At 42.7% G+C, this 27,478-nt stretch overlaps 1 protein-coding gene across 1 annotated transcript in view; it reads right to left on the minus strand.

The window, feature by feature from the left end:
- Window positions 1-27,478, minus strand: part of SEMA3C (semaphorin 3C) — a 154,494-nt gene that overhangs the window by 69,687 nt on the left and 57,329 nt on the right. The window contains exons 6-8 of the mRNA XM_030215781.1: window positions 12,967-13,057; window positions 5,228-5,347; window positions 1,551-1,693 (exon numbers count right to left, since the gene is read on the minus strand). Coding sequence (XP_030071641.1) covers window positions 1,551-1,693; window positions 5,228-5,347; window positions 12,967-13,057 — 354 coding nt within the window. The remainder of the gene's footprint in view (window positions 1-1,550; window positions 1,694-5,227; window positions 5,348-12,966; window positions 13,058-27,478) is intronic.

A 27,478-nucleotide genomic window follows, 5' to 3' on the forward strand; every position in this document is an offset into this window, starting at 1 on the left:
TCCCTTCTTGGAAAGATTGACACTATCTCCCCAGTTAATTGTAAGGCTTCCCCAGGAAGCAATTTCCAAAGCCCTGCATTGCAGGACTTTAGCTGGCAAAAATCGAACAAATTTCCAATGATTATAAATTGCAACCCAGTCACTATTAGAGAGATGTAGAGCTGTTAAAGTTCCGAGGTCTTTTTCTCCTTTATAACTATCCAGATAATTCAAGGTGGTCTACAAGAATTTTCAGCAGATGGAGGGACATTTTAATTGGACTGTTATAAAATTAGGCCTTGTCTAAACATGAGCGGGGCATGCTGGGGGTTCTCTCAGGTGCACAGTTTTGGCAGGATATAGACATAGTTGCAATTTACATGTGATGTATTTGTGTACATATGAGCAGGTATAATGCCAACACCTTCGCACTAGGCATAATTTCCACAGGATTTGTGCTACTATTTTACAAGGACTTACAGTTGCCTTCCTGTCTTTAGAAAATAGGCACCTTCCTGCCATATTAACCTAGTTGTTCTTTTACAATATTACCTCACAGTGGCTGCTGCTATATGGATAAGTACTTTTGATTCTTTGAATTAAAGAACTTCCAGTCAATATTCAGCCTGCAGTGGTCAGCATGGGTAGAATTAACCCTGGATATTCAATGCTAGATCATATCCGGGCACCAGCACTGAATATCCAGAGAAAATCCTACTGATCTGGGCACTGGAGCTTAAGTTGGTCCCAGCTGATATTCAGTCGTGACCCACATAAGACAGTGCTATGGGCCCTGGCTGAATATTCTGAACCTCCCTGCCCTCGAGGACCTCCGATCCTCCCTCTCCTGAGCCACAGAAGGTCCCCTCAGGCCTACTTATTGTCCCTAGTGATCCTTGGGGAAGGAGCAAACACTACTACTCCTGCCCCTCTTTATTCCTCCTTAAAAATGGCCGTTTTGACCTCTAGTAGTAGTACCATGAGACCACCACTAGAGGTTGCCAGGGGATAGTAAGCAATCCCAGGAAGGCCTTCTGGGGTTTGGGGGATTGGAGATCCTGGGGAGCTGGAGAGGGATTGAAGCTGCTTTGAGGGTGGAGGTGGGGAGGGAAGGGGAGCAACAAGCATCAACCCAACTGACAGATATGTGGGTGCTAGCCGACATTCAATGCCTTATCCGTGTAGCTAAGTGACAAAATTTAGGACTGTTTTTAATGTGGCCTTTGTGGTCGCTTAGCTATGCGGGCACACGCAGAGCTGCCAGCTCCTCTCCATCTCTGCCATTGGAACACCCCTCTCTGGTCCACTGCAAAAATGTCTGGTCAGAACCAATATTCAGCAGAACTGCCTGGTTACCTGCTGCTGAATATTGGTGGTCGGCCCACTGAGCACGATGTAAACAGGCAGGAACCTCTCTTAAATCACGTTGGCTGTTTACTTGCTTGTGTTTAATAGATCTTATAGATTTTATAATCAAGAACAAGAAATTTTCATCAATTATTAAGCAATTTGTTGTTCTACCTTATTAATTTGGTTGAAGCCTCTAAAACAATACAAGGAAAGGTTCTTACTGGGCAAACTCTAGAAACCATTGAGTGAATCTGTCTGGTGGTACCACTGTTATCTGTCAGTCGCTCTTTCAAGAAGAAATACACTTTGGCATCATTTGGGTCCGTACCGTCTGGAAGAACCTGAGCATCCACAAAAACAGGTTCTGAAAAGAAAATGATATTTCTGAAAATTAGTATATGGGGAAAATATAATGGTCCGAATGCAAACTTTATGCCCACAATTCAAAAACACACGATAAACTGTTTTATGGTTATATTATGAGGGACATTTTGACATAACGTCTAAAATCCAATTTTGGATCTTTTGTTAAAAACGTCCAAAAATCCAGTAGTGAAAATATATGTGTTTCTGGTTTGAAAACGACCAACTTCTTGTTTCAAAAATGGCCATTTGCTAGATGCTTTTGTGCTCGGTGCGTCTATCTTGTAGGACCATTTTTTGGGGAAAAAAGAAAAGGTCCAAGGGAAAACCACACAAAAACAAGCCATTGGAATGTAAGGGGGGAGGGGGCAACATTCTTAGTAGGCTGGCTACACAGACATCCCAGCAGAGCAGTGGGGCAGCCTAGGGGGCACTGCAGTGGACTTTACACAAAAGGTCCCAGGTACACATCTCCCCTTATTTCCCCATACAATATTTCTTATTATTTTATTTATTTATTTCATTTATATCCCACCTTATCCCAATAGATCAGGTTCAATGTGGCTAACAAGTTATTTGTAATTAATAGTACAAAAAGTGATGTGGGATAAGATACATTAAGTAGTAGTAACAAAAAGTAAGGGCCCCTTTTGCAAAGCATCAGAAAACCCAATGCAGGCTTATCGCTGGCTAAAAAGGAAGTACTGTCAGGCTACTGCAGCAGCCGGGTGGTAGTTCTCACTCCCAGTGCACCGTGTGTATCTGGTGGTAATCTGATGACCTGCTCACAATGGAGTGTTACAAAGGCACTATGATATTTTTATTCTCCATTTCTTTCCTAATAATTTCTAATATTCTATTTGCTTTCTTAGCTGCTACTGACACCAGAGGTATTATTCGTAAGGAAAAGTAAACCTGTTAGTGCAGGGACCCCCCCCCAATCTTTCAAGAGAAGGGCAAAAGGACAATTCAGATCCCTGAGATGGTCAGGGTGGTTGGGGGTGGGGGGAGGGCTCTTTGAAATTTGGATGAGCAGGGGATCCTGCCTCTCTGATTTGAAATGTGAGGAAGGGAGGAGGTAGTGGATGGGGGGGATTCCCTAATAGCTGATCTTCAGTATGTACCCCTGGAGAGATGGGAATTGTGGGAATGACTGGAGGAATGGGTTGTGTATATGTGAGGAATTCACTCTCGCCCTCCTTATTCTCTTACTCCCCCCTCTACTTTCCTTTAATCCCTCTTGCCTTCTGAATTCCCAATCTCACTTTCCTTTTCTGCCCTCCAATTTCCCTCTATTTTCTCTCATCCTTCTCCTCTGTCCTACTCCCTGCAAGGGGGTTTCAGTTTCTGATGGTGGGTAGTGGGATCGCCACAAGCATTGCAACGTTGTTCCTCTCCACTGCATGTGGATAAAACAGAAGCTCAGTTTATTCCATGGATAGATCTGGCTGTGAATAGGGCAGTTTGGCAGATGAGAGAGACTTAGTCACGTTTACAAAGCTGGAAACTGGGTTTGTGAGCAGGCAAAACCACCCCACGCTAGAGACAGGGCAGATCTCTGACAAACAGTTAGGCTTCACCTGCACCTGGCCACTTTTCACCAAGAGTTGAGCTCAAGGCTTCAGGTGGTCGGCAGGACTTACTGGACGGGGCAGGCCTGGCTAACAGCTAGGCAGCACAGGGACAGCAAGGCAGGGAAAGGATAGGCTAAAGGACAGGATTGAAAGCTGCAAGCAGCCACTGAAACAGGGAACAAACACAGCTAGACAGGAGACTGAACTGAAAGCTGCAAGCAGCCACTGAAGCAGGGAACAAACACAGATAAACCCAGAACTAGACAAAGACATACAAACAAGACTGGGAAACAAGCAATACAGTAAACAAGCAATACCCTAAACTAAACACAGACTAGCTAGAACAGGCAAGACTTCAGGCAAGAACTAGAGCAAGGAAACAAACTCAGGCTGAAGTGCAAAAGCACCAACATACCAGGGCCTTAGACGCAATGCAAAGGCAGAGAGGTTCCAAATGGCTCATAAGCCCAGCAGCAGCTGAGCTTCAGCTGCAGCAATCATCAGTCAGCTACGGGTGCAGTGCAAGGTCAAACAAAACAGACAAGTCTGGCAGCCTGGAAGATCCGGACTGGACTGGGCCAAAGTCTGGAACAGTCAGGAACAGCAAGACAGTCTATAGCAGTTCATAGCAGCCACCGGTTCTGGCCAGCAGAGGGCGAGGAGAGCATGGACATAACAGACTTTCAGACTCTTGTGGGCTGTTAGGGTAGTCCGATCTTACAGACTAGGTCCTCGTTGGTATAAAAATATTCACAGTGTCCAACACGGTGGGTTCAGCAACTGACTGACAACTTTTCTTTCTTTTCCACTACATTTATACAATTGATTGGAGTGAAGGGGATTTTAGTGGCCAAGCATAAAACATCCATTTTTGGGTTTATTCTGTAAAGAAGGTGTCAACATTTAAGTACCAAGAATATGTGCACATAACCAGAACATCAGCATGCGTGCACATATATGCCAATATTTTGGCTAAGTTCTGCTCTATAAAATGATGCCCTTCACTGTTAATTAAAATGTTCTATTACATGTTGTGTTGACAATGTAAGTAGTAAACTATACCAGACTTTGAATATTTTTACTGCTGTAATTGCCTATTGCTCATGTTCTATTCTTACAGTACATCGCCTTGAGTGAATTCCTTCAAAAAGGCGGTAAATAAATCCTAATAAATAAATGTAATAGAACGTAGTCAAAGGTGGGTCACACCATGGGGCTGAGTCTAGATACAGTGTGGGTGGCGTGGACACTTAAATGAAACATGAATATAATTTACCCATGTCTTCTAGGTCAGTCTAAGTGTGAACTTCTACTTGATCTCTACGGGTGTTGTAAGTGAGGTGTGCATTTGTGCTGCTATACAGGAAAATAGTTGTGTTAATAATCACCTCTTTATAGAATTACTCGCTTCCAGAAATAGGTGTAAAACTGTCCACGATCCACCCCGTCTCTGCCTACGTGAACACCTCACTGTAAAATATATTCTAGTATTCACAGAACAGGGCTTAGATGGACTTTTGATACATATATGAACATGTTATTCTGATGACGTGTATATACGGTGTGTAACCTTTTGCATGTTCTTTATAGAATGGCCCTGCTAGAGTAATTTTAGTTGTATGAGGAGAAGGTGTCCATTTCCAGCCTATTTTACAAAGGCACATCCGAGTACATCTATACTCAATTTCTGCAGAAACAGTGGCCAGGCTAAAGCTGCAGATATTTACATTAGGTCAGGAATAGGCATAAAATACATGTTTAAATTGTGACTTGACTGCACTATGTGTCCAAATTCCTTCCATTTTATGCATGAAGTAGTTTTAAAAAGACCTTTTTACATGTACTGCTCCTTGAATGACAGGTTCCTTAGCTCCAGAGCCACTCTACCAGCAGGGGTCGCTGGAACGCTGTCAGTCACCTCTGTCCAACCCAGAGTCCAAATGCATCATTTATGTTCTTACCACTTAACCATTTGGAATTATGCTGATCTGTCCTCACAGCATTCCTCCGAGTCAAACTGCGAAAAATGGCTCCATCAGTATTCATGAAATCTATGTACATCCCAGAAAACAGCTCTTCATCTATGAAACAGAGAAAACAATATATTATGGATTTTTCCAGCCCTTTTTAAATTTTAATGAGTGTAATTTAGTTACTGCGGGGTCCATTTTCAAAGGGTTTAGGGGCCCTTTTACTCAAGGGATGCCATTCGACAAATCAGAACTACCACAGGCCTAACACAGCCTCCGGTGGTACTTCTGCCCCCTGCATGTGGCATTTCCGGGTCTACCAGAAATTCCAGAAAACATATTACCACAGGGGGTACCCAGTAGTAATCGGGCAGCCTTTACTGCTGGGTTAGCGTGGGAGCTCTTATTGCCACCTCAGTGGGAGACGGTAAGTGTAAACTTACTGCACTGCCATTTCTTTTTTCAGACTTTTTACCTGATGCGGTAAAAAGGGCCTCAGTGTGCGGCAAAAATGGCCACCGCCGCATGCTTAAGGGCCCCTTAGAATCCTAATTTTGAGAGCTAAGCACCTGATATTAAGCCTGTGGCAGTCATAAGAATATAAGAATAGCCATACTGGGTCAGATCAATCAATGGTCCATCTAGCTCAATATCCTGTTTCCAACAGCAATCCAGGTCACAAGTACCAGACAGAAACCTAAATAGTTGTATACCCAAAGGGAACAAAGGACACTGTAATATAAATACTGAAAAAAGAAAAAAGTGAAAAAAAGAGGAAAAAGGACCTGGAGGCATCAGGTATCCATCAATGGTGAGGTTATTAAGTCTCCTATAGCACGAAGCTATTCCAAACCTTCAGCCTACTGCAAGTAACCCTTGAGTCAGTTATTTTGGATGGCATGTGCCATGATACAACTCTATCTAAGCAACAGTTTGAAGTCCCCAGAAGCAGGTCTTTTGATCGAAATGCAGTATTTCACGTCAGTGTTGGGTGTTAGAACTTCTTGACCAGTGCAGAAGCCTGCAAATGTAGGATAAGTAGTCGCTTACTTTCTTCTCATTTTCTTACTGTAATGTTGTTGACATTTAAAACTCTGCTGCACGTCTCATATTCCGCCAGAACCGATATACTCATATCACCCCTCTCCTCAAGTCACTTCACTGGCTTCCGATCAGATACCGCATTCGATTCAAGCTTCTCCTTCTTACCTACAAATGCACTCAGTCTGCTGGCCCTCACTATCTTTCTACCCTCATCTCCCCTTACGTCCCCGCCCGTAACCTCCGTTCACAGGATAAATCCCTGCTCTCAGTACCCTTCTCCACCACCGCCAACTTCAGGCTCCGCTCATTCTGCCTCGCCTCACCCTATGCTTGGAACAACCTTCCTGAGCCCTTACGCCAAGCCCCCTCCCTGCCCGTCTTCAGGTCTTTGCTTAAAGCCCACCTCTTCAATGCTGCGTTCGGCACCTAACCCTTACCGTTCAGTGAATCCAGACTGCCCCAATTTGACTGCCCCTATCGGACCGACCGTTCACTTGTCTATTAGATTGTAAGCTCTTTGAGCAGGGACTGTCTCTCTTTGTTAAATTGTACAGCGCTGCGTAACCCTAGTAGCGCTCTAGAAATGTTAAGTAGTAGTAGTAGTCTTTGTATTTAATGCCTTAGTGCAGTCATTTTAGAAACTTTTTGTGTAGTTTGAGTTTTTGCACTAATACTGTATTATATTTGCATTTAAATAGATGTTTGTTTAAAAAGTTGATGACTAAAACGGAGGTTTTGGTCCCTGGGGGCAAATGATTGATTACATGCAGTAGGCTGAAGGTTTGGAATAGCTTTGCGCTCGCTATAGGAGACCTAATAGCCTCACCACTGATGGATACTTGATGCCTGCAGGTCCTTTTTCCTCTTTTTTCACACTTTTGAGTATTTATATCACAGTGTTCTTTGTTCCCTTGGGGTATACAGCAATGTTTGAGGAGCAAGATTTTTTTTAGATTGTTTCTGTTTTTCCCTTTTTCTTTGATGATAAGAAACCTAAATAGTAGCAATATTCCATGCTAACCATCCTGGTGCAAGCAGTGCCTTCCCCATGTCTATTTCAATAGCAAAATATGGACTTTTCCTCCAGGAACTTGTCCAAACCTTTTTTTTTAAATCAGCTAGCGTATCTGGATTTAAAAAAGGTTTCATCAAGTTCCTGAAGGAAAAGTCCATAGTCTGCTATTGAGACAGACATGGGGAAACCACTGCTTGCTCCTGGGATTGGTAGCATGGAATGTTGCTACTTTTTGGGGTTCTACATGGAATATTGTTACTCTTTTTAGGATTCCTACTACTACTACTACTATTTAACATTTCTAAAGCGTTACTATTCTTTGTGGTTCTACATGGAATGTTGCTGCTTGGGTTTCTGCCAGTTACTTTTGACCTGGCTTGGCCTCTGTTGGAAACAGGATCCTGGGCTAGATGGACCATTGGTCTGACCCAGTATGGCTATTCTTCTTATATGCTAACCGTTGTTACTACATCCTCCAGCAAATCGTTCCAGAGCTTAACTATTCGCAGTGCATTTTTTCTAGCAAAAAAGGTTCTGGTACTCAAACACCAGGCCACCCTTCATGGGTGGGGTGATCACTGAGGGACCCATCCCACAATAGCCAGGTCCCCTGCAACCAGTCACAGAATCTGACAGGCAGAATTGGTGTGTAGAGCCTGAGCTCTTTCTTTCATTAAAACTTAGGGTCCATGGGTCAATTTTAGCAGACAACGGAAAAGGTGCTGGTACTCAGTACCCCCAAGTATCCCCTCAAAAAAAGCCCTGACTATTCGTTGACTGAAAAAACATTTCCTTCTATTTGTTTAAAAAGTATTTCCATGTAACTTCCTTGCGTGTCCCCTAGTCTTTGTACTTTTTGAAAGAGTAAAAAGTCAATTCACTTCTACTCATTCAACACCACTCAGGATTTTGCAGACCTCAATCATATTTCCCCTCCTCCGTCTCTTTCCCAAGATGAAGAGCCCTAACCTCTTTAGCCTTTCCTCATATGAGAGGAGTTCCATCTCCTTTATCATTTTGGTCGCTCTTCTTTGAACCTTTTCTAATTCCGCTTTATCTTTTTTGAGATTCGGTGAGCAAAACTGAACGCATTACTCAAGGTGAGGTTGCACCATGGAGCAATATAGAGGTATTATAGTATTCCTGATCTTATTTGCCATCTTTTTCCTAATATTTCCTAGCATTCTGTATGCTTTTTCCTGGGTGCTGACTCCCGAGGTGACCCCTAGCATTAGGTAACTATGATTCGGATTATTCTTTCTAATGTGCATCACTTTGCATTTGTTACTACTACTACTACTTATCATTTCTAAAGCGCTACTAGACGTACGCAGCGCTGTACACTTGAACATTAAATTTCATCTGTCATTTGGATGTACAGTCTTCCAATATCCTAAGGTCTTCCTGTAATTTTTCACAGTCCACATGTTTACCAATCTTGAATAGTTTTGTGTCATCTAGAAATTTAATCACCTCACTCATCGTTCCAATTTCCAGATCATTTAGAAGTATGTTAAATAGCAACAGTCCCAGTACAGATCCCTGTGGCACGCCACTGTTCACCCTCCTCCATTGACAGAAATGGCCATCTAACCCCATCCTCTGTTTTCTGTCCAATAACCAATTCCAAATCCACAACAGAACATTGCCTCCTATCCCATGACTCTTTAATTTTCTCAGGAGTCTCTCATGAGGAACTTTATTTATCAAAAGCTTTCTGAAAATCTAGATACACAACATTAACCAGCTCACCCACCATCCTGGATGTTTTGTGAGTGCCAGTCGATATTCAGTGCTGGCACCTAATAGCTAAGCAGGAAAAGATAGGGCTGGCTTTTGTGCTGTCATATGTGGGCACTGCCACTGAATATGGATATTGAATGGTAAGAATTAATTAGATGACTAAGCACTTTCTGCAGACAGCTGTATCCCTAAAGCACTGATCAGTATTGAAAAGAGATCACAGACACAGATAGGGAAAGATTAATTTCATGAACCCATCTACCTTACATATACTGAAGAGAAAACGACATTGACCCAGAATCTATCTCCCACCTTACCCTCCTCTCGCTATCACCTGTCTCTACCTACCTACCCATCCTGTTACTGCCCATCCATCCTTCTATTATGTTATACTTAATTTCCTACTTTACATAACAAAATTCTGTGTTACCTATTACTATGTAAGCTGCATTGAGCCTGCTTTTAATGGAAAAGTGCGGGATACAAATATAATAAATAATAATAAAATAAAGAGTGTGGAGCTCTACAGTGTTTATTCAAAGCTGTGCAATCTCAGGACAGACAGACTACTTTTGAAGCACTTATTTAAAGAGAGTTGGGGCCGGGAGTGGACTGCCAAAGAAAGTTTGATGAACAGGAGATGGAATGATGCCACAAAGGTGAAGCTGGTCCACTGAAGGAGGTTTTCATTCTTCCCAGTGCAGCCACTGCCATCTTGGTACACTCAAAACAATGTAATAGATGGGGCAACAAGCTCCACCTAATGGCTTCAGCCCGCACAACAGGGCAGATAGGTTCATGCCATCTCCTGTTATCAAACCCCATTGGGACAAACGGGCAGCCCTCTTTCCTCTATCTTCCATGTAGTTTAATCATTTTGATAGGTGGTTAGGGGTTCATGATCCTTAGTGCCTGGGGGCTCAGATCACTGACAGTCTGGTTCTGGTTGAGGCACCCTATATCCGTGTCTGGGTCATTTTGTGAAGGGACCTGTACACCAGGGCCTTGCAGGGAAATCCCTTTCCCTTGCAGAGAACCTGCTTCCTTGAATAAGAATATGGATGCTAACAGCAAAGATTTGAAAGATAAAGATTTATAGTGGAAGGGGATGCTTACCCCATCATCCTGTACAGTGCATGAATGAAAGAATGTGTCTTTGTATGTTGCTGAAATTAATATCCTGTAAAGAAGAGACTCAATTGTGCAGTCTTCCCCAGAGGCTGCAAAATATAGTGAATTTGCAGCCATGTGCTATGTAGTACACATGCCTACACAGGAATTGGCTAAAGCTGCCTGCAGTGCCTGAGGTTAAGAAGGAGTCAGATATTCACTGACTGTTAAAGAGCCAAATATTTAAGGCATCTGCCTTAATTTTTGAAACTGTCAGAAAATGTATATAAAAGACAAGAGGCAGAGGGTTAAAGATTTAAGACATTCTGTTCATAAAAAAATGCGAAGTGGGAATATAGGTGTGGTTTGACTAAATTATGATTCACGTTGCTCTGTTTTCTCAGGTTTTTTGCAGTTTTGCACTTGGTAGAATACTCCAAGATAAAGGAAATATTCTTTGTATAGTGAAACCAGATGTGCACACAGCTGCCCAGAGACACGGGGAGTGTGAAATATGTACCTAGGGCCCGATATTCAGCCGGCGGGGGCAGCGTTTAAACCTGGATTATCAAAGCCATTTCCAGTGACTGGCATTGAATGCCTGGGTTTAAAAAAAAACAAAACTGCTAAGTGGCTAAGGATCGGCCTGCAATTTATGTGGCCTATGTTAACCGCTGAACATAGCGGGTTAAGTGCCGAATATCCCCATCTAACTGGCAAAGTCACACAATATAGCCGGTTAGCAGCTAACCACGGATATTTAACAGGAGATCAGTGGTTATCTCTCTCTGAATTTCCGCAGTGAGGCACCGATATGCTATTTAACCAGTCAGCAGTTGTGTCTGGCTGGTGAAATAGCTTTAAGTATCAGGGAGAAAGTGTTTCATAATAGAGCCAACAGGGGGGCAACTGTATGATGCCAAGTTCAGTGTCTAGATGCAGTGCGACGAGCTTTAATTCTATAACGGCATCCGGGTGCCAGGATTCCATTAGCGTGAATCGGCATATTTACACCTATAATTAGTCACTCCTACTTACACTGGCTCAATAGGAAGCCTAAATGCAGCACTTTTGCATTTTAAGGTAGTATTCTATAAGTAGGAGCCTTGCCTATGCCCTATTCATGCTTTGTCCATCTGACAAACCCAATTAGTAGCAACATTCCATGCTACCAATCCCATAGTAAGCAGTGCCTTCCTCATGCAAATGTTTACTTACCCATGTTAATGCTAGTAGATTTTCACTAGTCCATCTTAATAATAGCTTATGGACTTTTCTTTTAGGAAATGTATCCAAACTTTTTAAAAACCCTGCTAAGCTAACTGCTTTCATCACGTTCTCTGGCAACAAATTCCAGAGTTTAATTACACATTGTGTGAAGTAATATTTTCTTTGGTTTGTTTTAAATTTACTAGTTAGTCCTAGTATTTTTAGAAAGAATAAACAAACGATTCACGTCTACCTGTTCCAATCCACTCGGTATTTTGTACACCTCTATCATATCTCCCCTCAGCCTTCTCTTCTCCAAGCTGAAAAGCCCTAGCTGCTTTAGCCTTTCCTCATAGGGAAGTTATCCCATCCCCTTTACCTTTCATTGCCCTTCTCTCTACCTTTTCTAATTCCGCTATATTTGTTTGAGATGCTGTGACCAAAATTGCACAAAAAAATTCAAGGTGCAGTTGCACCATAGAGCAATAAAAAGGTGTTATACTGTTATTTTCTTACTTTTGTTTTCCATTCTTTTCCTAATAATTCCTAACACTGCATTCATTTTCTTAGCTGCTGCTGTACACTGAAGAGAGGGTTTCAACATAACAATGATGCCCAGATCCTTTTCTGGGCTGTGACTCCTAATATGGAAACTTGCATCCTGTAGCTATATGGGTTCTTTTTTCCATATCTGTCACTTTGCATTTGCTCACATTAAACGTGATCTGCTATAAAGATTTTCAGTCACTATCCCTGACCTTTATTATTTGTCACAGTGGGATACCAGCTACAGGCAGCAACTCTTCCCAGTGGAGCTATTCTGGGCTGCTCCTGGGTATCTGTCCCTACACCCCTCCCTGGGAGCTCTGTTTAGCATTATCTGCACCCTTCTGGTTCACTGCTAATTCCAGTCTCCATGTCTCCCATTTTGCTGTGCGAAATACCTGGAATAGACTTCCTGAGTTGCTACTTCATGCTCCATCTCTGGCCCTTTTAAAATCCAGGCTAAAAGCTCACCTTTTTGAAGCTGTTTTTAACTCTTAATCCTTATTCACCTCTTCAATATCCCTGTTGTTTTAGTCATTCCCATAATAAATAAAACTCCCTGTCCCTTATTTCTCCTGTTTGCCTGTCAATAGATTGCAAGCCCTGTGATCCAGGAACTGTCTACATGCTTTTGTACAGCGCTGCCTACGTTTTAATAGTGTTTCAGAAATGATAAGGAGTAATAATAACAAATCCGTATTTATATATCACCTTGACCCAGAGCCCTAGGCAGTTTACAATAAACACAAATAATAAAAAAAAGACTAGAACTATAAATAATCAATATACATAATGAAAAATGAATGAAAGTATGTGATAGTAGTACCTAGAACCCAGAATGTTCTAGTGTTTCAGCAATACACCTTCTGGTTAAATACATTAGGTTCTTTACTGAAAAGGGAAGGGAAAAATGCTAGTAACCAAGAGGAACGAAATGAGGTAAGACATTTTCTCTGCCTCTTCGTATCTCCATGCAAATGTTGCGGAGCTGTAATTCTCTACCTTGAACTTGTGTGTGATGTCTATCCTGGCAATAGCAGGACAATGGCCTTTCTATACTTACTAATAATAACCGATACTGTGTTTACTTTTGGATTGAATGAGCAGCGTCCTTTCCCAGATTCATTCTTAGAGCCAAATGAGAAGAAGCGATCCTGTAATTCAAGAGCAAAAGCATTATTTACTTTGTGAAAGTCCAAGAGAGAGAGAATAGCACCCAGCACTTATCTTTGACCCTTCATGTGAAGAGAGAATATTTCAGCTGAGTTCTAGACCTGAACTGAGTTAATGTCCTCTCCTTCACATTTTTTAATTAGAATACATTAGCTGTCTTTGGGCCTCTTTTATCAAGTCACACTAGCAGTTCTTTCACGACAGTGCCAACGAAGCCCGTTCAAAGTGAATGGGCTTTGTCGGTATTATTACACCAGGACCCACTAGCACGACTTGATAACAGAGGCCCTTTATGAAGAGTTAGTCACCCAGCATTATTACCTAAAAAGCTTTGTCTGCCACTTGATGCAACAAAATCAACTATTTTTATTTGGTGGCTTATTTTTATATCCATCTGTGTGGACTGAGGGTAAGGGGCATGGGATTAAAGGCCCCTCTGTTTTTGATCAGTAGTTTACTGGTTTGGTTTTGGGCTTGCATGGTCCTTTTGGGGTAGCTATTAGGGCGAGTAAATATTTGATAGAGAAGACTGACGTATTGATTGGTTAAGGAAGATCTAGTGGCATTAAATCAAGGTATGGCAACGTTTGGGTTATGGTGTTAATCGTTTGGAATGAAAAAATAAAGTTGCTCTGTTCTTCAGTATAACCTTATTTTAGAGGTGCTTCTACTTAATGCCAGACCTGTGAAAAGTAAGATGCCCATAATTATTGATTTGGTTGACAAACACCAGTTGGCAGCTCCATATATTATAGAAATTTGGCTCAATCCCTCTTCTGTTATGAATTAAGTGTAGTTGGGTATTAGATTTGAAATCTGTCAGTCAGAATTAGGGTTGGATGGGGTGGGGGGGGGGGGGGGTGATATTAAGCAAAATTCAGCCGAGATTGAGATGAAATCTGAATTGTTTTCTGAAATCTCAGAAGTGGAGATTCTTGTAGGAAGAGATTTATCTTGTTCTTTTATATTTCACTTTTTCAAGGGCCCTGTTTACTAAGGTGCGGTAGCATTTTTTGACCGTGCACAAAATTAGCCCTCGCTAACTGTGTAGGTGCCCATAGGAATATTGTGAGCGCCTACACAGTTAGTACATGCTAATAGTTAGCACGTGTTAAAAGTACTAACGTGCCTCTAGCGTGGCTTAGTAAACGGGGCCCCAAGTGATAAAGGAGCTGTTGAAATTTCTAGAATGGTTTCCTTACAGGTCATAGTTCATTTTTATTTGGTATACCACCCATCAATATATATCATCTAAGTGGTTTACGCTTTAAATAAGTGATAGAAAGGAGGAAGGAAAGAAAGAACTAAGCTATAATATCATCTATAAAATCAATGGTAGTTGGATAGTTAAAGCTAAAAATTTCTGCTGATAGGTGATTTTAATATGTTGATTGAGACATCCCTTTTTCAGGTTCTTCTAGAAGTAGGGAGATCCTGGATTCTCTACAGGGGGGGGAAAGCTATTCCAGTATTTGGTAATGGAACCCATTCGGAATGGGACCATACTGGACTTGGTGCTTATGAATGGAGAGAGTATTTCTGATGTTATAGTGGGTGATCATCTGGCAATCGGTGATCACTGGGTGGTATGGTTTAATATTAAGATGGGTCTGAACATAGTGACATAGAAGATGATGGCAGAAAAAGACCTGCACGGTCCATCCAGTCTGCCCAACAAGATAAACTCATATGTGCTTTGGTTAATTCCAAAGTGACGATTCTAGACGTCAAAAAAACCTAACTTTGTTGAGATGGGGGGATTATTTCACAGGGTTGTTAGCTGGATGGGAATATCTGGAAGAAGTTGGAAAGCAGTGGGGAAAAACTGAAAGGAGTTATTTTAAGGGCAAAAAAAACTTTTAGCAAAGAAAGTAAATAAAAGTAAGAGGAAAAGAAGGCTGCTTTGGTTCTCTAAAGTAGTAGCTCAAAAAGGAAAGGAAAAAGAGGATAGTCTTCATAAAGGAGAAGAGGCAAAAGAAAGAGAAAGATGGGTAGCAATATCTGGAAAATCTGAGAGAAGATGGTAAAGTACTCAGTAAAACAAAGATGCAAATGGTAAAAAAAAATAGCAAATATGATAAAATGGGGGGGGGGGGGGGGGGGAGAGACTAGACATTTTTTTAGGTATACAGTATTAGTGATAGGAGGAAGTGCAAAAGTGTCATTGGGAGGCTCAAAGGTGAAGGGGAGGAATGTGTTAGTTAAAAAGGATAAGGCAGAACTGCTTAACAAATATTTTGTTCTGCGTTCACAGGTGAAGGGCCAGGAGCAGAACCGCAGAAGACCATCACAAACAGGAATGGAAACGAGGTAAACGCAGATCGATTTTTCAGAGGACTGTGTTTGTGAGAAGCAGGCTAAACTAAAGGTGGACAAACGGATGGAACTGGATGGAATATATCCGGGGGTACTGGAGGAACTTAGAGAAGGTCTGGCGGCTCTGCTCTCTGACCTTTTCAGTGCTTCCATAGCATAGCATTTATTCTTGTGTTCTACAAATATCTAAAAAACCAGGATAATGCGGATCACAATTTAAAGAAAATTGACAAAATTCCAAGAATTACAGAAAAATATTTAACATAACGTCCTTCAGATGTGATTAACATTTAACAATATTTTTGAAAAAGAAAAGTTTTTAGCAATTTTCTGTTTGTAAATTCTTATGCAGGGAGTTGTCCCATGTGCAGGCCATTACTCACATCAGGAAGTGATGATGTTTGGTGAAGGAGGTCAGCATCACAATCGCCTGTACGGTGGCTTATTTAGGTTTGTCTGCCACACGTCTTCTGGTGGCATCAGGCTTTCTCCTCCATTTGGTGAATATTGCTGATGGGCCGTTTATGTTGGAAGCGGTGTTGTTGGGGTTTAGGAGTTTGTCGCATGAGTTCACCTCAGAATTGATTCCCCAAGCTTCTCTCTGGTTTCGTTATTAGGGGGTTGTGAAATCATCGGCGGATTTGGTGCTTGATCCATTGCTGACGTCCCAGCCATATTCTGTCACGGTACCAGTCGCGATTGTGGCTGTGGGGCAGGAAACGTTTGCGCTTCAGTTGTTGGAGCGCTCTAGCGATCTATTACTTGATCACCATTCTCCCACTGACGTCCAATCTGTGTTCCACCACATGGTGTCGGTTGCGATGATTGAACTTCTGAAGGAAGTGATGTCTGTGGGGGTGGGAGAAGTTAGCACTTCAGTTTTTGGAGCGTTCCAGCGAGGTCCTTGATCTGCAGGGCTTTGAGCGCTTGTTAGCAAAGTCTCTGTGTCCCATCTTTTTTCCTCCATGAGGTGCCGGTCACGATGACTGAACTTCTGAAGGAAGTGGCAGCTGTGGGTCGGGAGAGGTTAGTGCGCTTCTGTTAGCGATGTCTCTGCCTCGACTGGTTCTTTGTAGTTGGTGGGGCAGCGTTTTGGCGATATTCCCTGACTGGGTAATCTGTTCTACCAGCGTGGCTGAGATGGTTCATGAGTATGCTTGAGTATTTTTGCCTCTAAATATGTATTTGATGTTGCTTTCTCTGTTGGTTCAGTGTCAATTGTCTCCGTTCACCTGTGTTCATCCCAAAACGATCAGGGTCTCCGTTCTGTTCCCGAGCTTGGTCCAGAGTTTGCTGTCTCCATGCCCTCCTAGTCAGAGCTGCAGAGAGTCTAAACCAGGCCAGGGGAGGGCCGCTGCCGCTAGGCCCAGGGCAGGGGTGTTCCCCCCCTCCTCCCACGATTGTCGTCTGCTGCCGCCCCACACGATCGCTGCTGCTGCTCCCCCACAATCGCTGCCACTACCATAACAGGATTAAAATACCTTGGCTGGTGGGGATCCCAAGGCCCTCGCCAGCAGAAGACGCATTCTTCCAGCGCTGACTGCCTGCCCCTGCGGCTTCTTTTCCTCTTGGGGCATGCTCGGTTTCCTGCTGAAGTGGGATTTGAATCTGGGTCCTCTGTTTCTTTGCTCACTGCTCTAACTCACATGAACGGGAACAGTAACTCCAAAAATGAGGATTTTATAATGCTTTTGTATTGCTCCATGGTGCGACCGCACCTCGAATATTGTGTTTAATTCTGGTCACTGCATCTCAAAAAAGATATTGTGGAATTAGAAAAGGTACAGAGAAGGGTGACGAAAATAATAAGAGGATAGGACGACTTCCTTATGAGGAAAGGCTAAAGCAACTAGGACTCTTCAGCTTTGAGAAAAGATGGCGGGAGGAGATATGATAGAGATCTATAAACTAATGAGTGGAATGGGTAGACGTGAGTCGCTTGTTTACTCTTTCCAAACATACTAGAACTAGGGGGCACACAATGAAGCTAGAAAGTAGTAAATTTAAAACAAATTGGAGAAACGGTTTCTTCACTCAATGAGGGGCATAATTGAACGTCCCAAGTTTTCCAAGGGCGTCCTCACGAAGGGGCGGGGAAACCTGTATTATCAAAACAAGATGGGCGTCCATCTTTTGTTTCGATAATATGGTTGGGGACGCCCAAACATCTCAACATTTAGGTCAACCTTAGAGATGGTCGTCCCTGTTTTTCGGCGATAATGGAAACCGAGGACGCCCATCTCAGAAACGATCAAATGCAAGACCTTTCGTCTTGGGAGGAGCCAGCATTCATAGTGCACTGGTCCCCCTCGCATGCCAGGACACCAACCGGGCACCCTAGGGGGCACTGCAGTGAACTTCAGAAATTGCTCCCAGGTGCATAGCTCCCTTACCTTGGGTGCTGAGCCCCCCAAAATCCCCCCAAAACCCACTCCCCACAACTGTACAACACTACCATAGCCCTAAGGGGTGAAGGGGGGCACCTACATGTGGGTACAGTGGGTTTGTAGTGGGTTATGGAGGGCTCACATTTACCACCACAAGTGTAACATGTAGGGGGGGGATGGGCCTGGGTCCACCTGCCTGAAGCACACTGCACCCACTAAAACTGCTCCAGGGACCTGCATACTGATGTCAGGGAGCTGGGTATGACATTTGAGGCTGGCATAGGGACTGGCAAAAAATATTTTTAAAGTTTTTTTTTTAGGGTGGGAGGGGGTTAGTTACCACTGGGGGAATAAGGGAAGGTAATCCCCGATTCCCTCCGGTGGTCATCTGGTCAATTCGGGCACTTTTTTGAAGCTTGGTCGCAAGAAAAAATGGACCAAGTAAAGTTGGCCAAGTGCTCGTCAGGGACGCCCTTCTTTTTTCCATTATCGGCCGAGGACGCCCATATGTTAAGCACGCCCCAGTCTCGCCTTTGCTATGTTTCCAACATGCCCCCAAGAACTTTGGTCGTCCCCATGATGGAAAGCAGTTGAGGGCGCCCAAAATCGGCTTTCGATGATGCCGATTTGGGCGACCCTGTGAGAAGGATGCCCATCTTGCGATTTGTGTCAAAAGATGGGTGCCCTTCTCCTTCAAAAATAAGCCTGATAGTGTAATTAAACTGGAATTCGTTGCCAGAGAATGTAGTAAAAGGAGTTAGCTTTGCGAGGATTAAAAAGGTTTGGATGGTTTCCTAAAGGAAAAGTCCATAGACCATTATTAAAACAGACTTGGGGAAAATCCATTGTTTATTTCTAGGATAAGCAGCATAAAATGTATTGTACTGTTTTGGGATCTTGCCAGGTATTTGTGACCTGGATTGGACACTGTTGGAAACAGGATACTGGACTTGATGGACATTCAGTTTGTCCCAGTATGGCAATACTTATGTACTTATGTAAATTTACTTGAGGAGAAAATCAGCCCGGCTGCAATACAGTAATTGTGATCTGTTCTGCAATTTTACTGAAATTCCTAAATATAAGGAATTATATTGACCCTTTTACTAAGTAGTGGTAAAAAGTGGCCAGCGCTATCCCCAGCTTGGGTCTTTCCCACATGCTGAGGCCACTTTTAGTGGAGTAGTAAAATGGCCCCATTATTCCTATTAATGGTCATGCGCTAATTTCCCCATCAGTGCATTGCCATTAGTGTAAACACTTACCGCCACCTATTTTCTAGGTGATAAGGATTCGTACGCTAGCCACACACTAATCAGTTATCACGCGGCGATGTAGTTGCACTAATCGATTAGCACAGAACACCCCTACTCTCCACCCCCTAATGTCCACCCCAGACACACCCCTAGAGTGCGAGGGTATGAGTGTCAATCACAAAATTACTGCAGGGCGTCTCAGCGTGCCCTGTGGTAGTGCTTTTTAATCTATGGTAAGTATGCATTAGTACTTATCGCACAGCTTAGTAAAAGGACCCCCTAATTGGTTGAACTAAAATTTCGAAATACAGGAAAGTAAACTATGACAAGCTAGAACTAAATGTTTATATATTGTCAGTGCATCTTTTCTAGCAAAAAAGGTGCCGGTACTCAAATGCTAGGCCACCCTTCAAGGGTGGGGTGGTCACTGAAGGACCCACCCCACAATAGCCAGGCTCCCTGCAACCAGTCACAGAACCTATGACAAGGCAGAATTGGTGTGTAAAGCCCAAGCTCTTTCATTAAAACTTGTGGTCCTTGGGCCAATTTTAGCAGATAATGGAAAAAGTGCCTGTACTCAAATGCTAGGCCACCTTTAAGGGTAGGGTGGTCACTGAAGGACCCACCCCACAATAGCCAGGCTCCCTGCAACCAGTCACAGAACCTATGACAAGGCAGAATTGGTGTGTAAAGCCCAAGCTCTTTCATTAAAACTTGGGGTCCTTGGGCCAATTTTAGCAGACAATGGAAAAGGTACCAGTACCCCCTCAAAAACAGCCCTGTATATCGTGCTATGTTATGTCTTGCTTACAAAATACAACTGACATCTCTTCTATCTTGTGTTTTGCTTTTTGTTTATGTTGATCAAATGCTTTGATATTTTACTGGTAGATGAGACTTTCTCTAGTGAAATGAGTTCATTGTGCAGAAATCAGTAGCTAATAATTTGGCCTCTGACATTCATGCTGAGGCTGTGCACAGAGAGGGTAGTTTAAGGCTGAGGTTTGGGTGATTTAGGTGTTTGTAGCTTCATTCTGAAAATAAGGTAGTAATGGTTAACAAGCTGTAGAATTTGGTGTATCAGTGAAAAGTATACGGTCCAGGCCTTCTAAAAAACCATCATGTGCAGTCTAAAAAATCTAAATCCAACTGGTCTTTGTCTTGCTGTACTTGTTGGCTAGTGCAGTAACTGCATTAAAACACCATCAGTGAAATATCTTCACAGACTGAGAGGCAGCAGCTTTTTAAATCAATACTCCCAGGCATGAGCCCAGAAAGAACCGCCCTGTACCCTGCCTTTGATCTTTTCCATCCTGATCTGATTTCTTGTTCTGTGTGCTTGATTTTGACTGCAATCACATTAAAACAAATCTAAAAGCCTGAGGATTTTTATGTGCTGTTCTCAATATCAGCACTGAATTCAGATATATCCATCAGGGAGTGTTGCCCTTCGTAGCCTAGACAAAATGGCCTTATAAAATATAAAAATGGATTAATAGTTTAAGAATCCAATTCTTTTGTACCTCTGGAAGTCAAGAGTTTGCTGCCTCCATTAATCCAATTACTTCCAGAACAAAATGTCTGAATTTAACAATGCCCCCTTTGAAGAATACAAGAAGCTCAGTCAAGGACTAATTCTCAAACAAGTTTAGAAGCAAATAGAGAAACTCGGATCCCGTTCTCCAGCACAGTCTGAGAGACACTGTAACTGCTGTGCTGAACTTAGCAAGGTCAATACCCTGGATTAGGTTGAGAAAGAGGAAAATTTTATGCAGTGGCATAAGTCTGCGTAGCCATTCAGAAGTGGGGAGTTGCAGAAAACCACACCAGTATTTTATGAACGAGGCAGCAAGATCTATGTTTTCAAGGTGTGCTCAAAGTTGTAAAAGTATGGTGTTCACAGGGCATGCTGCAGCAAAAAGGAGGAGCAAACCTCTTCGCATCTACCTCACTGTTTTGTTTGGTGCACAGGCAGGGTCACAAATCTTATGTACCTATATTCTAGCAGAATAACTGTGTGTGTGTGTGTATGGGGGAGGGAGGTAGAGGGAGTCACTTCCTCCCTCCACCTCCCTGTATTCCATCCCCAGTGTGCAAATGAGAGAGACTATATCAGCCAGTACTGGGAAGACCTTCACCCACAACTCTATCAGAAGGGCTTCATACCCATGAGAGATATGACCTGCAAGGTACCAACCTGATAGGATCCATTGTGTAGGCTTTGAGTGAGGGAGGGTACAATGTGGGTAATGGGTATGTTTCTCTGCCTAGGATGCTGCAGTACTAGGAGGTAGACAAAGATCATTTTAAATAAGGACAAAACAGGTTGGAAGGCAAAAGGGTCAGTTGCAAACTCATGACTTATGTAAACACTAGTAAAAAAGCCCCGTTTCTGATGCAAATGAAACGGGGGCTAGCAAGGTTTTCTTCAGAGTGTGCATGTGGGAGTGTCCCTGCCCTCTGCCCTCTCTCCCTCCCCCTCCCCCCTCCGAGTCCAGTCCTTCAGTGTTAAGTTTCCTGCTGTGCTGTGTTTGTGTTACAGAGAGAGTGAGGGCATCTCTCTCCTCCCCCCTCTGAGTCCTTCACTGTTACAGAGAGAGGGATTTCTTGCTGTGCTGTTTTCCTTCACTCATGGGGAAACCGGATATCTCTGGCGCTTCACACTTCCGGCTGGAGGCTTCATAGAACGTTGGGGTTGCCTTTTATATATATAGATGTAACTCAGTTCAGGGAAAGGGGTTGTAGGTACTGTCACAAGAAGGCACTGATGCACCCTCTTGCATCCTGAAACCCACCAATGCACCCTGTCCTGATAGACACTTCAGTAACCAACAGAGTGCCACCTGCTGGTTGTAGAGAGAAATAATTCTCCAATCTTTGGCGATGCTAGCCTAACTCGAGATTCCTCAGCTGTGGTGCAAACACCGAGTCTTAGAAGGACTTAAACTTTAATAACTTTCAAATAAACAAAACAAACAAAAAGTTTCCTTCTCTTCAGATTACCCCAGATTTCTTCTTGCAATTCCCAAAGGGTTTTATAGATAGACTAGGTGTGCTGTTTTATACGCACAAAGCCTCCCCCCCCCTCAAGCTTTCCCTCCAGCCCACCTACTGCTACCATCTATTCTGGACCATGCTTTACTAATTGCAACATAAAAGTAACTGTAAAATTGTAAAGTAATGCTACTAGGTTTTGATTCCCTCTTTTTCAGTCCTTGTAGAAGCTGTGCAGCTCCTGTCGCCTAACTGGTTATGTTTCATAAAAGCCTTCCAGCATATTTGACTTATACCATTGAACTGCCCTCCCCTATTACTAGGATCAAGCAGGATCCTAAACATTTAGCCCTAATGGCTTTCCCCTTTCTTTACTGGGTTCCAATGCTATCTTTTGCACCCATTACTAGTCTGGGACTCTTCATGAGGGTTGCTACAGTGGCTGGACACTCTAGATACTTAATCCACCGCTTATGTCTCTGGGAAAGACCAGTCTATCCTTCCCTGTTTTGGCTTCTTGCACAAGGGTAACCTTTCTCCAGCTCCAGTTCCAAATCCTCTCCCCTATTAGCAGCTGGTCACTGAGGCTACATAGAAACAGAGAACAATGAAGGCAGAAAAAGATCGTATGGCCTGTGCAGTCTGCCCATCCATGCCATCTACTCTCCCTTTCTTATGGACTTGTCCCAAGCTTTCTTGAATTCAGATACAGTTTTTGTCTCCATCACCACCTCCACTGGGAGGCCATTCCATGAATTCACCACCCTTTTAGTGAAGTATTTCCTCAGGTTACTTCTGAGTCTGTCCCCTTTCATCTTCATCCTATGCCCCTCAATCCAATGCTTCCTTTCAATTGAAAGAGACTTGCCTCCCACTTCTTATTTAAACATCTTTATCATATCTCTCCTCTTCCATTTTTCTTCAAAATTATACATATTGAGATCATTAAGTCATATGAACCTAAGAATAGCCATACTGGGTCAGACCAATGGTCCATCTAGCCCAGTATCCTGCTTCCAATCTGGGCCACAAGTACTTGGCAGAATAACATTCCATGCTACCAATCCCAGGGCAAGGAGTGGCTTCCCCCATGTCTATCTCAGCAGTTAAGCTCTAGAACTCTTTGCCATAAGATGTAGTATCATTGGTTAGTGTATTTAAACTTTTGTTATTGGTGTTTCAAGCACAGCAGGTTGTTGGTCTTGAGGCCTTAGTGTGCAGTTTTCCAGTCTTTTTGTCCTTCTTGGGCGTTATGGTCTCAAAACTAGAATTTATTGATTTTTCCATCTTTTCATCTGGTAATTTGGAGGAAATCATAGTTGAGAGAACCAGCATTTAGACATTCATATTGCATTGATGTCCAAATCCTGATTGTATAAAGCTGGGATGCAGATGTCTGTAACTGCAGTACAGTACAGTACAGGGGGCAAAATGGTGTCTGAAAGAGAGACAGTTTTCTGAGCTCCTCTTGAGACTGTGAGGGAAAGGAAAGGGAAAATTCGGACCTACCGCTAGGTGTATGAACCCTTACCCTGGATGGTCCAGTCGACACTCGAAGGTTATGGGCTCAGACCCTCGAGATCAGATTCAGAGAGTTTGGAAGATACATTGTTCAGCCTCGTACTTTGACCTATTCCCCCATAATCCCAGAAGTGAAATTGCCAGTGGCAGCTGCGTGCACCAGCAACTGGAGAGTTAGAAGGCAGCGATGACCGATGAGGGGGTTCCATTGGAGGTGTCCTCCTCTGTTGGGAATGGAGGGGAGTAGTCCTCTGGAGTTTGCTGTTCTTCCTCTTGAAGTGGTGGTTTCAGCTCAGTCTCCCTCCATGTTGTGAGGATTGGTGAGACCAGCAGTATTAAATATTGAAACGATCTGGGAAGCTCTTCGAGGACTGGATAATTCTCTGCAGCTACTCTCTTCACAGTTTTCTACAAAGTCAGATGATATTGCCTCATATACTTCCAAATTAGAGAAGCAAGTGGCTGAATTAAAAAAAAAACTTTGATATGATGCAGGTTAAGGAAAGCAAATTGATTCATCAAAGATTAGAGTACTTGGAAAATCAATCTAGGAAGAACAGTTTAAGGTTCTTGAACTTCCCTAAGTCACCCTTAGTGTCTACTGTAAACACAGTTAAGAGATATTTGAGAGAAGTTCTGGGATTTTCATCTGACAATTTGCCTCCTATTCCTAGTGTCACCTATCTAGCTTTGCCCTCTGGTGACATATCTGGAGCTGCTAGTAACCAACAAGGACAACAAGTTCCTGAGTGCCAATAACTGGAAAATCTACTCTTCAGGTTACTTATGTGCTTGAACCCGATTGTAATATGGTTATGAAACTTTACTTCATACATTTAAATAAGTTGTTTCTTCGTTCTAATATTTCTGACCTTCTTGGCTTTAAAACCAAGAGTCCTGACCATAGGAGGGATTTTCATGTTAAAGTTTTCTTCTTCTTGTTGTTGTTATATAAAATATGGTGGTAAAGATTTGGTATTATTTGAACCAAGTCAGCTTGTAGAAGTTTTGAATGCTAGGGAAAATCCTGTTGTCCTTAGATGAATGACTTAGATTCTACCTTAGCCAGCTTTCCTTTGATTTGCTTTTGTTCTTTCATTATTTTTATGTTTTTGTCCTGTTCTTGTTCCCAATTCATATTGTGGACTGAAGAGTTAGATTAATAATTTTACTAGTATTGTGTTTTCTTTGTCATTGTATGGAATGTATTTTTCTGTTATTTCCAATTTAAGTTTAATTTCTTGAGTATAATATAAGAAAAGGTGGTATTAGAAAAAAAAAAAAATTAAACTTCAGTACATCCTTATGGCAAGGGGGTATGTTAGAGGCATGTTTTTTTTGGTGGGAGTAGGGAAGACCCAAAATATAGATGTCTAACTCCAATTTAAGACTTGGAAGAGATGTCTATTCCTCCCCCCCTTTACAAAGCCATGTGGTATTGCCGAGCAATAGACAATTACAACAGTAAAAATATTCAAATTAACAATACAAAGTATGGCATAGTGTACTACTTACAATGTCAACCCAATACATAATAGAATGTTTTAATAGACAGTGTAGGGTATAAGCAAAGATGGAATTTATAGATAGGTAAGAGAGTAAGAGGAGTTAGAAAATAAGGTGACTAATTTAAAGAAAGGTGCACATGAGGTCAGAGATGGTTCAGCTAGGGTATGAATGGATAAACATGTCCTGCTGCAGTATGTGCAGCCCGTGTCACTCCTTGTGTGTGTGGGTGAGACTAACAAGGTAGTTACTTCTTCCATTAAAGGCTTGGTTGAAGATCCAAGCTTTCACCTGCTTCCTGAAGTAGAGATAGTCTTGTGTTAAGCGGAGCCTTTGCAGTGCATTCCAGCGTGTAGGGGCTACTCTGGAGAGGGCTCGCTTGCGGGTATCACATTATGTAATGTCTTTGGCAGAGGGTGTGGTTAATGATAGTCCTTGAGAGGACCTTAGTGTCCTAGGCAGTGTGTAGAGGATCATTCTATTCTTCAGTTACTCAGGGCCTGAAGATCAGACATAGAGTTTTAAATTTAGCCCTGTATTATACTGGTAGCCAATGAAGTTTTTGCAAAAATGGTATCATGTGGTCATGTCACTTGCAACCTTCTATTAGTCTTGCTGCAGCATCGTGAATCAATTGGAGTTGTTGCAGGCCCTTTGTTGTAGAGTGCATTACAGTAATCCAGTCTTGATGTTATCATGCCATGCACAACTGGAAAAAGATTTTCCTTCTCGATGTAAGGAGAGAGACAGCGTAGCTGTCGCAAATAGTAGAAGCAGCTCTTGAAGGTTGCTTGGATTTGGGGAATCAGAGTAAGTGTGGAATCTTACTGTATTCCAAGGTTCTTTTTGATTTGAATGGGCTGTGTCAGCATTACTGCACCGGCAGCCGCTAGTGCGGTTTTATAAAAGGGGGGGGGGGTATGTATTTAGACCTGATACCAAGGTCATCCAGGTTAGAGAAAGGTGTGCCTATTGAACAGCTCTCCATTGGAGGGATTGAGGAAACTCACTCCCTTAATCCCCAAGTGGTTGGTAACCCTCCCCCCCATGTCAAGGGATATTGGACTACATGACAGCTTCAGGAACTATGGACGTTCATTTCTTATATACCAGCTATAAGCCTGACGACTATTGAAGTGATGTGCATTACGGTACAGTAGATAATTTTCTGTCCCCGAAGGGCTTACAAATTAAAAAATCACGAAGAGCTGTTGTGGGATATGCACTGGGGTTCCCAGGTTCTCGGCACTTCTTGTGGTGTTTTTATGCTGCCATAATGATGTTCATGTCCCCAATTTAGCTTCATTCATAATTTGGCTATATTAGTTTGTAAAATGGATGTTTGTTCTGGATGTAACAGGCACATGAATGTGCATTTCTCATGTGTTTTAGAATAGGTTATACGTCAGCAGATCCTGTTCTGAAATCTTAGCACCACCAGCGATAGATGTCTTTATCCTGAACAGGATGTCCTTCCACAGATCCCACATTGGCTCCTGTTAAGAATGTGATCTGATTCATTAGGGGGCAGTTCTATATCATGGCTCTTAAATTAAGGTGCCACAAAGGGGTGTGCGTAGCGCCAATTCTAAAATGGCATTGGGGCAGTGGTTCCCAAACCCAGTGGCGTAGCCACAGGTGGGCCTGGGTGGGCCAGGGCCCACCCACTTAGGGTTCAGGCCCACCTAACAGTAGCACACGCTTAGTGGTAGCTGGTGGAGATCCCAAGCTCTATCAACTGAAGACTTCCCCCTGATGGTAAGCCAAGATGGAAAGAAGCGTTTTCTCGCCAGCTGAGATATTGTTTTGGTGCTGGTGGGGGAGAGCACGTGGTGCCCACCCACTTCTTGCCTAGGCCCGCCCAAAATCTGTTGTCTGGCTAAGCCCCTGCCCAAACCTGGTACATACGTAAGTGATAAATCTATTTATTTATTTATTGCATTTGTATCCCACATTTTCCCACCTTTTTGCAGGCTCAATGTGGCTTACAATACATCATGAATGGTGGAAATATATTAGGAAATAGACATTTAGTGTTACAGAAGAATCTTGGGTAACATGATAATGATAAAACATGATAGTAATGTAACAAGCAGATATTATAAGACAGTTCTGAATATATGTGGAGGAGTGGTGTATGTTCACATTTGTTGATCTTTGTGGTATGCCTTATTAAAGAGATGGGTCTTCAGTAGTTTGCGGAAGTTGGTTAGGTCGTAAATTGTTTTTAAGTTGCGCTGCAGTGCGTTCCATAACTGTGTGATCAAGTAGGTAAAGTTTGACGCATGCACCCACACGTGGGTCATGTAAAAAGTATGTGCCTTCCTGCCATCGTACATAGTTCTACACATGTAACCCTGGGACAATTCTATAAAACTCCTTTTATGTGCACAAAAAGGTCTTGACATGTTAAAAATCCTTT

Source organism: Microcaecilia unicolor, chromosome 10 (genome assembly GCF_901765095.1).
Source record: "Microcaecilia unicolor chromosome 10, aMicUni1.1, whole genome shotgun sequence".
Lineage (NCBI taxonomy): Eukaryota > Metazoa > Chordata > Amphibia > Gymnophiona > Siphonopidae > Microcaecilia > Microcaecilia unicolor.